At 48.7% G+C, this 9,228-nt stretch overlaps 1 protein-coding gene across 1 annotated transcript; it reads right to left on the bottom strand.

Annotated features, from left to right (window-relative positions):
• Positions 1-3,270: 3,270 nt before the first annotated feature.
• On the bottom strand, positions 3,271-6,712 carry SLC25A4 (solute carrier family 25 member 4). The gene is made up of 4 exons (XM_019521914.1): positions 6,543-6,712; positions 4,745-5,231; positions 4,052-4,192; positions 3,271-3,737 (listed from the first exon to the last, which is right to left on the bottom strand). The coding sequence occupies exons 1-4, from the start codon at positions 6,651-6,653 to the stop codon at positions 3,580-3,582; spliced, it is 897 nt and encodes a 298-aa protein (XP_019377459.1). The 5' UTR covers positions 6,654-6,712; the 3' UTR covers positions 3,271-3,579.
• Between the last annotated feature and the right edge of the window lie 2,516 nt (positions 6,713-9,228).

The following is a 9,228-nucleotide window of genomic DNA, read 5'->3' as shown; positions in this document are numbered from 1 at the left end:
CAATTTCCAATCAGTCATGTAGCAGAACCCACCCCCAGCTTCTTTACAGGACTATTTATCAACACTTTTGCCTGCTTGTGGCAGACCAAGAGCATCTATGAAATAACTGTATGTGGTCTGGTCAGTGAAATAAAGTTAGAAACAGTCTATATAGTTAGGCTAAGTTAATATAATTTCCTATATGGCAGTGTGCAAAGATAATAGCAACAGCCCAAGTAGGTTGCATTTGAAAAAAACAGGATCAGAGAGACAGGTAGCCCAGAAAAAACATGTTTCCATTTCATCCTGCTCGCCTATGAGGCAATTTGAATTAATTCCAGGGGACTTTCAGTGCCAACATTCACATTCTTGGTAAAGCTCTAGATGACCAAAGCAGTTGAGCACATGTCTATATCTAACTGACAACAGTGAGATTTAAGCACATATCTCGGAGTTCTGCTGAATGAGCCAGCTTCATAGCAAGGCCCTGGACATGAATATGCTGTTCTTGTGTGACCTACAATCCTCCCCGTTCCATGTTATTTGCACCATACTGTCATAAAGGCATTCCTCTCAGCCTCCATCATCTGCCAACATGGGTGGATCCACGAGTTTGTAAACAAGGTGGTTGCAAGTGATGTGACTGGTGCTGCAGCAGTGGCTACAGTCCCGTTCTCCACCCCCCCCCTTCCCTACAGGCAAATTGTGCCACGCCTGCAGCTCATAGATTCATACATTGTAAGAGCGGAAGGGACCTCGGAAGATCATCAGGTCCAGCCCCCTGCACCAAGCAGGGGGCTTTTCTGAGTCCCTGAACCAGGTAAGATTCCCCTACTCCCTACTCCACTCTAGGCACTCCCACCGCTCTGGTGTTAAGTGGCAACTCTCCTCCCCTCCCCTCCCATCTTCCTCCCCAGCAGAGGTTATTTCCGGTCATAGGAAGGAGGGACCCACCCAATGCCACCACTGTCCCTGGCTGACCTGGGAGTGTGGGAAGTCCCAGAGCTGCTTCTGACCCACTTCAAACAGGGTCGCGGTAAGTAGCTGCACAGCATGACAATTTCAGCCAGGGACAGCAGCAATGGGAGGGTCCCCCTTTCCAGCTCCCCCACCCCAAGTGTTCCCCTGCTGGCCAGAAGCAAGTGCTGGAAGGTGAGGGGGATGGACCACTTACTGAAACAGTAATCCCTGGGCCCCCCATGGTGCCCTCTGCACAGCCCATGCTGGCAGGGGAACCCTGGGGGAACAGAAAGGAGCAGGGTCCCACACACTGCTGCTACTACTATGGAGACTGACACACTATGAAGCCACTCCCAGAGCCTCTGGTCAAATCAGGACAGGAACGGCTTGGGGCTTCCCCCATGCCCAGTCAACTGCGAAGAGTGGCAATGGTGTGGGCTGGTCCCCTCTTCCTCACCCATTTTCTGCTTTGTTCCCCCTTGTATTCTCTATCAGCCACATCTTGGACTCTGCAGGGGACCCAGGCATCTGCGGGGAACTAGAGCTGCTGGCATGTGAATTACACTGCTGAAGAGGGATGTGACCGCACCACTGTATGCCCCTTTCCCCCCACAGTTCTCCCCCTGCCTGCCAAAGACCTACCTTCATTCTTTTCAATCTGCTCCTACCTTCATGGGCAAGGTTTTCACCCTCTGCTTCCCAGGTCTACGGGAAGCAGACTATGGAAACAGGACCAGAAGGAGAAGAAATTTGCATAGGAGAAAGGATGGTTCCTGCTAGAGAGGGTCCTAACATTCCAGAGTCCAGATGCAGCTATTACTACTGTCATTGTAGGCACATTATTTTGTCGAAAATACAGTATACCCTAGACCTCAGCTATTTCCATTCATATAGGTGGAAAATCGCCAGCCTCCTAAGGCTTAGTTATTCCTATAGCCTTTCAAATACGTCACTAAAATTTGTTGCCTACTGCGTTCACCCCCACATACTATTACCTTTGCATCTTTCTGAAACATTTTTGATAGAATTGCAGAAATACCAGAAAGTACCGAAAGTGTTTGACTTTTTCACATGTACATTCACAAAATTATTAATTTCTTGGATTTAACTTCAGCTGAAGATGGTGGTAGTGGGAGTAAATAGCATATATTATGTTCTTTTGCAGAACCAAGGATTTAAATCATTTATGTAAGCCTAGTTTACATCTAAGCACTATTTTTCTTGATGGCTGTATAGCAAGCATAGACATCTATTCAGATAGAGTATTTGAATAGCTAGAATACATAAAGCAAGTTTTTCAATTGTTGTGACATTTTCCAAGTAACTATTTTTGAATACAGGACTTGGAGTTCAATTTTACTGAGCGCTATGTACATACCATGCCTGAATTAAAAAAAAAACCCTAATTTGGTTCAGTTGTGTACACTCAAAGAATCTTAATTGATAAATCAAATCACTAGATAGATTCCTCTCCCTGCCCCCCAAAAGTGTTTCTGTTGGTTAAAATATCTTTGTAATATAAATCTTTCAGGTATATTTTTTCCTAGAGAAATTACAACTATCTGGAACTAGTGACTTATTATGAAGCTGTCTTTACAGTCACCCTTTCGTATAATATTTTAGATTATAATATCATACCACTCCTTATGACTATTTCAGGCTCTTTCACAACCTCAGTGGGCAGGAACAGAACCATAAAATCCTAAATTATTTGAGAAGCTAACTAATGTACCCAAAACACAGTCATGAACACAGGATGTTCATAAGTACATCACATGCACTTATTTTAAGCAAGAGTACTCTAAGATAGCAAATAACTTGGGCTGAAACAACAGGAGAAAAATGAAGTGGATTTGATTTATAAACCAATTTATTTTACTGTTTCAGTTTAAGTTCAATTGAACATTAACAGACTTCACTGGTTTCAACTTTTGTCTTATGTAGAAATGTGCATGCATGGCACTTAATCTTGAACATGTTTCAGTTTTCTGAAGTTTGTGTGAATTTTAGAACGAGTTGAGAACCTCGTCCATACTACTGTGACGTGAAAAAAGCTGGTGAAAAAATACTGGTTGAGAATCTATAACCTGGTGCTTATAGAGTACAAGGCCAAATAAACTTAGTATTTGCAAATATTCTTTCTTCTTAAATATAGTTTTGCAGGAGCAGCATGTTTTTCATCCATGTGCTGTGTATGCTATGCTGCTGCTGAGTGGCTAGAAGCATTTACTGCAGTACAAATAAGTGTCTGAAGATCTCCACTTTGAATTTATTCAGTGTTCACATTATCAGAATCTGAACCAGTATGCAAATCAACTGGTCTTCAAGAAATGCATTCTAAACATTGGAACAATACATTATTGGGTGTTTGGCAAGATATTAATTTATATATATATATGTATACATATACATACACACATGTAGGTTGCAACACAAATGTATGAGGAATTTTCATACAAAATATAATTGTGATCTAGTGGACAACCATTAAATAACATTATGCATCCTTTTCTCTGAAGTGGATTTGCCCCATAACCTCCATTCTTAGTTTCCCTAGGAAATATGTTGTTGCCCATTAAACCACAAGTAATATATTACAAAATAGATCTGGAACAATTGAACCACGTTGTTTTGTTTACTTTAGACAAATTTCTTGATCTCATCATACAATACTAATACGAAAGCACCTCCCATGCCTCTCAGCACGTTGGACCAGGCACCCTTGAAGAAAGCTCTGGCTCCTTCATCTTTATATATCTTCTTCCAGCAATCAATTGTGCCCTTGTACATGATATCAGCTATGGAAACATAAGTGTACAGGTAAGAGGCTCTTGAATCATACAAGCAATTCAGTTTCAGGTCTGTTTTACTAAAAACATTTTTAATGATATTAATAAAATAAGAATTTAAAATAGACTAAGCAGTCCCAGTAAAGTACTCTTAATTCTCAGAACAAAAAGTCATCAATAGATTTATCACTAAGAAGTTATCATTTCAGTCAGCTTAGGCCAGTAAAATAGAAGACCGCTGGTTTTCTAGATTTAGACTTCCATGTCCCAAAGATAAAGTAACCCTTACAGCAACGATGGTACAAGAGAAAGCATATCCTTACCTCCCTTTCTGCCAGACTGCATCATCATCCTACGTCGGACAGTGTCAAAGGGGTAGGAAACCAGCCCTGCTACAGCAGTGACAGACTGGGCAATCATCCAGCTCACTATGATATGCACATTCTTGGGATCAGGCATCATACCTGTCATCAAGGGCAAGTTGGCAAGGTCAATACAGAAAAGTCGGGGGGGAGGGCGGAAGAGAAAAATCAACCCACCCTGGGACTCCTAACCCAGACTCCATTCATTCACAGAGCCTTATCAATGGCAAGTCAGTAGGACTTCTCTTGAAACCTGTACCTTTTGTTATGTCCCAGGCAGTAGCAATACAGCTGCCAGCCAGTAAAAGAGTGCCAATCAAAAGTTAGAGACATAAGCTTGACTGCAACAGTTGCAGATCTCTTCTAGACTTGTACTGTAAGAATTTAGCCTTACTGCGTACAAGCCAACTATACAACCCTGAAAGGGGTGCAGGGACTGGAACACTGCCAACTACTTTAATCGGAGGCTCCTAAAACTCTCATCTGGGTGCTCACTCTGGAAGGAAAGGTCCAAATGTCTGAAGTGTGCTGTAGTACTTCAGATCTGATACTATAAACTTGAGCAAAGCTGCAGTGTAGCTAAGTCCTGATGGCCCAAGCCGGAATATTTATCTGCTAGATTCCCCCTCTGAAGTCGCTGCTCCCTCCTCTTACCCTTGGCTGTGTCATAGACCCCAAAATAGGCTGCTCTGTAGATAATGATGCCCTGGACTGACACGTTGAATCCTTGGTAGAGGCCCCTCAAGCCATCAGATTTGAAAATCTTGACAATGCAGTTGCCCAGGCCAGTGAACTCTCTCTCGCTCATCCCTTTGCCCACATCAGCTGCCAGCCTGGTCCTGGCAAAATCCAGTGGGTAGACAAAGCAGAGGGAAGTGGCTCCTGCAGCACCCCCAGAGGCCAGGTTTCCAGCGAAGTAACGCCAGAACTGCTTGTGCCTGTCCACTCCCCCCAGAAAAATCTGTTTGTACTTGTCCTTGAAGGCAAAGTTGAGGGCCTGAGTGGGGAAGTAACGGATGACATTGGCAAGGTTGCCTCTCCAGAAGGAAATGATGCCTTGTTCCTTGGGGATCCTTACGACACAGTCAATGATCCCTTTGTATTGCTTCTCAACTGTGATCTGTTTGCTGGCATGCTGGACCTGTACGGGGAGGGAAAGAATGGCAGAGATGGATATTGAAGCAAGCAGTCAAACACACGCCATGTTGTTAAGGCGGTGATTCTCAGCAGGGTGCCTGGCTCAGGCTTCTCCCTGTCTGCTTTATTCCCCAGCCCCACTGCTGGACTCCTCTGCAAGGATCTAAGCGCTGTAAAATATAAGTAAGTTTTTGAAACTGGGTGCTACTCAATTCACAAAAGTTATGGAGAGTGCCTTGAGTTCAGTGAGGGTTACCTTGAGCCCATAAAAGTTGAGAGCTGCTAGGCTAAGGGAAGGAATAGGGCACTCCTTGCTTCTTCCCATGAAATCAAGCATGTGCTTTTCATTTCAGAGTATAGAATCTGAAAGATGACAGGAAAGGTACAGGCGTCTGTCACTGAAGAAAACAGTCAACACTTGCGTGTAGATAGGCAGACAAGTGCTTTATGCAGTCTTACCCCAAGGCTGACCAATGCTGTGTTAAAGCACAGGGCCTGCTACAAACGTTTTGCCAACAAGGCACCTGCCTGCAGAACTGGAAGCCGAACCAAGCTGCTCAAGCCTCACCCCTGGCCTGAGAAGACGGTCTTCACCAAACTACCCAGCCAAGAGAAGCTCCTTGGAAAAAGAGGCTCGTCAGACAACTGGGGGTTGGATGGCCTCCAGCGCTCCTGCCTGCGTCCAGGCCCAAGTGAGGGGGGAGGGGGTAGGACGGGTGAAGGGCACTTGGATCTGCTCTGCAGAGGGCAGCTGTAGTCACATCACGGCCCTCCTGAAGTGCTTCAGGAAAGCTCGGGCCTGGAAACGCACCTCTGCCCAGACAGCCAGCCCCGAGAAAAGGCCCTCCACCATTAAAGCTCATGTAGGTTCGAACTGTCTGCAGGAGCTGGGGAAGGGCACTGCCACCCCCAAGCTTGTCCAAGTCTCTCCCAACCAGGCGGCTGGTCTAGAGAGCAGGGGAAGGGCACTGCCACCCCCAAGCTTGTCCAAGTCTCTCCCAACCAGGCGGCTGGTCTAGAGAGCAGGGGAAGGGCACTGCCACCCCCCAAAGAGTGTCCCCGCGTCTCCCAACCAGGCGGCTGCTTACCCCTCCACCGCAGGGACCCTTGCCCAGGCCTCCGAGTCTAGCCGCGGTTCCAGGCCGGGCGAGGTGAGCCGCTCCTTTCCCTGCCCCCGCCTGTAACCAGACCCCGGCAGGCGCTGCCCATATTTAGTCACCCCTAGCCTGCGCCCGGGGATGCTGGGCCGGCGCCCGCAGGGGCAGCTCCGCGGGGCGCTCCCCGGCCTCTTCCCCCCGGCCGCCCCGCTGCTCACCTGCAGCAGCAGTTTGACTCGCTCGATGGGCGCGACGGCGGTCTTGGAGATGGCCGCCGCGATGCCCCCGGCCAGAAAGTCCTTGAGGAAGCTGAGCGCCTGGTCAGCCATGGCCGCGAGACCCCGCCTCGTGCAGAGCCAAATGGGCGTGGGCGCGGCGACCCCGCGCTTATATCCCCGCCGCCGCCCGCGCGGGAGGAGGATCCCCCGGGCCCGCCCTCGCACCGCCCCCGCCTGCCGGGGAGGGCCCGCCAGGGACGTTTAAAGGGCACATTCAAGGGATCCGGTCCCGCGCCGCGCACGGCATGTGCCCGCCGTATTAATAGCCCGGCGGCAGCTTCCCCCTCGCGGCCCCTCCCGCGGCGGCTGCGCCCGGGCCCGGGACCCCCTGCCCTGCCCTGCCCTGCCCTGGCCGGCCGGGGCCCAGGGTCTGCACCGCTTGTCAGGTGTAGGATCATTGTCGTGTCTGCACGATCACTTCAAGCCTTGCCTGGGGTACGATCAATAGCACTGACAGTGTCCGGAGCGCACGATCGTTTCTGAGGCAGCTCACTGATGCAGCATGTGCAAGACCCAGCTCGATCTCAGGCAGGTTTAACTGGCTTGGGGGCTTTCCTTTTTTTTCCAATCCAAATCGGCCGGATCAATTCCAAACCCGAGAGTCCGTCCAGAACCAGGAGTGGCCCTACTACCCGCAACCATCCTCCACCCCACCCGAGGCATCAGATGTTTCCAAAACCTTTGGCGGACATCCTACTTGCAGGCCCACGCCTGGAGGCTTGGGGTTCAGATGCCCCGGAGTTTTGCTTGCCCTCAGCTGTAAGGCCGCAAGGGTAAGCTAGGGAGAAGTCTCCCATTTCCATAAAGTGGGCATAAAGCCAAGATCTTCCCACTCTAACAGCACGTGGGAGGTTTACTATACATTACCTCCATGGGACTTTTGGGCTTGCTGTCAAGACTTTCTTATGACTGCTTGCCTCAAAATAAAGAAATGCTTCAACCTGGATGACCCAGTTCTCACTCTCTTCCTGGCTATTTACAATGAGCAATATAAAGTAAATAAGAAGACTTCTTTGCATGCTTATTTGTATGTTTTTTTAGTGTATAATAGTTTTTCAGCAAACACAGTCGTTTTGAGCTTCCAATACAATAATTTCATAATTAATTCCTGGCAACGCTGATGCAGGGTCACAGTGTTAGAAAGCAGAAGGGATCGGGTCTATTCAGGGGTGTCTTGGGTGGAGAACCACTGGGGCAGGCAAGGGGGATGCTTCTGCACTGGCAGGGCAGAGCCACGCTATAAATATAATGGTGGTGTTTGGGGGAGCGCAGGGCAAGGGAGACACATGGGGGTGCAGAGCAGGTCTCCCTTCCCTGCCTCCGCTTCCCCAAGCACCTTGCTGCTCGACCCCAAAGCGAGGGTGACACCGCTTCCCCCCAGTTCCTTCAGGGCATCTTGCCTGCTTGGGCCCATCCTGCCAAGGCCAATGCAAGATGAAGGATCCCTGGCACGGCTTGGTGGAAAGCAGGAGGAGACTTTGGGCTGCGTGTCCTTCCGGACAGTTCCCCAGGGCAATGGGACCCAGTCCATGTTGGGGCTGGGGGAACAGGCTTGCGGAAAAGGGGCTTAAGAGGGAACATGACAGCAGTCTTCGAACACTTGAAGGGCTGTCATAAAGAAGAGGGGAAGCTCCTGTTCTGTCTTGCTAGGGACAGGAGGACAAGGACCAATGGCTTGAAATTGCAGCAAAGTAAATCTAGACTGGACATCAGGAAAAACTTCTTCACTGTTAGAGCAGTGAGGCCATGTGACAGGCTGCCTGGGGAAGCTGAGGACTCTCCATCACTGCAGGTGTTGAAGAAAAGGATGGACAGCCCTGGTTAGGGATGATCTAGGTGTAGCTGTGCCTATGTTCTACCATGGGTATTTCCCAGGATTCGGGGCTTCACTGATTCTCCTCCCCCAGACCCCCCTTTCTACATGTCAGTGTGTTTTTAAACCTTCCCAGAGACATTGGGTGTCGGCTATAGCCAAGGCTGGGGGCTTTGATTGGGGTATGCCAATGTTCCTGCTGGGACCAAGGCAGATGTTGCTGGCTAGAAGGTCTCTCCCTCTGCTCAGGGTCAGGCTGATCACCATATTTGGGGTCAGAAAGGAATGTTACCCCATGGTCACATTGGTACAGGCTGTGGGGGGGTTGTCTTCTTTTGCAACGGGATTATAGCCCTCTCTCTGCCCAGGATCTCTTGAACATATAGTGACATTTCATAAAAGCAGGACATTAGCTGCCATGGCTCTCCTGCTTTACCTGTGGCAGGTTTGGGGGTTAGGTCTGTGCTGTATCAAGGTTGATGGTAGTCTTATGTGGAGTTTAGATTATGGTTTGTGTGGGATAGTTTGGATAGGGGGCTGGACTAGATGACCTCTGGAGGTCCCTTCCAGCCCTACTCTATGATTTAAAAAAAAAAGTAAAATAAAAATTTTACACACACACACATACGTCGTCTAGCATAAGCTTTCCATTTGACACCTTAATCACTTTAAGAAACCATGCACCCGTTACGACAAACACACCCGCTCCCCTGTGCCCCCACGTACCCACCCCCTGCCCTTCCCTAAACCAGTCACAGTTCCTTAGTCCCAGCCCTGATTTGGGGTTTCCATTCTCAGTTAATTCACTGTCCT

This window comes from Gavialis gangeticus, unplaced genomic scaffold (genome assembly GCF_001723915.1).
Source record: "Gavialis gangeticus isolate Ggan-Ray unplaced genomic scaffold, GavGan_comp1, whole genome shotgun sequence".
NCBI classification, from domain to species: Eukaryota; Metazoa; Chordata; order Crocodylia; family Gavialidae; genus Gavialis; species Gavialis gangeticus.
The sequence above is the reverse complement of the archived record's forward strand: the minus strand, read 5'-3'. Positions and strand labels throughout refer to the sequence as shown.

What these genes read in the sequence shown, in the direction of transcription:
- SLC25A4 (XM_019521914.1), bottom strand. Translation starts at nt 6,653, where the DNA reads ATGGCTGACCAGGCGCTCAGCTTCCTCAAGGACTTTCTGGCCGGGGGC. An exon ending in GGTCTATGACACAGCCAAGG is followed by an intron (nt 4,193 to 4,744) that starts GTAAGAGGAGGG and finishes CCTTGATGACAG; the next exon opens with GTATGATGCCTGATCCCAAG. An exon ending in GCAGTCTGGCAGAAAGGGAG is followed by an intron (nt 3,738 to 4,051) that starts GTAAGGATATGC and finishes ATGTTTCCATAG; the next exon opens with CTGATATCATGTACAAGGGC.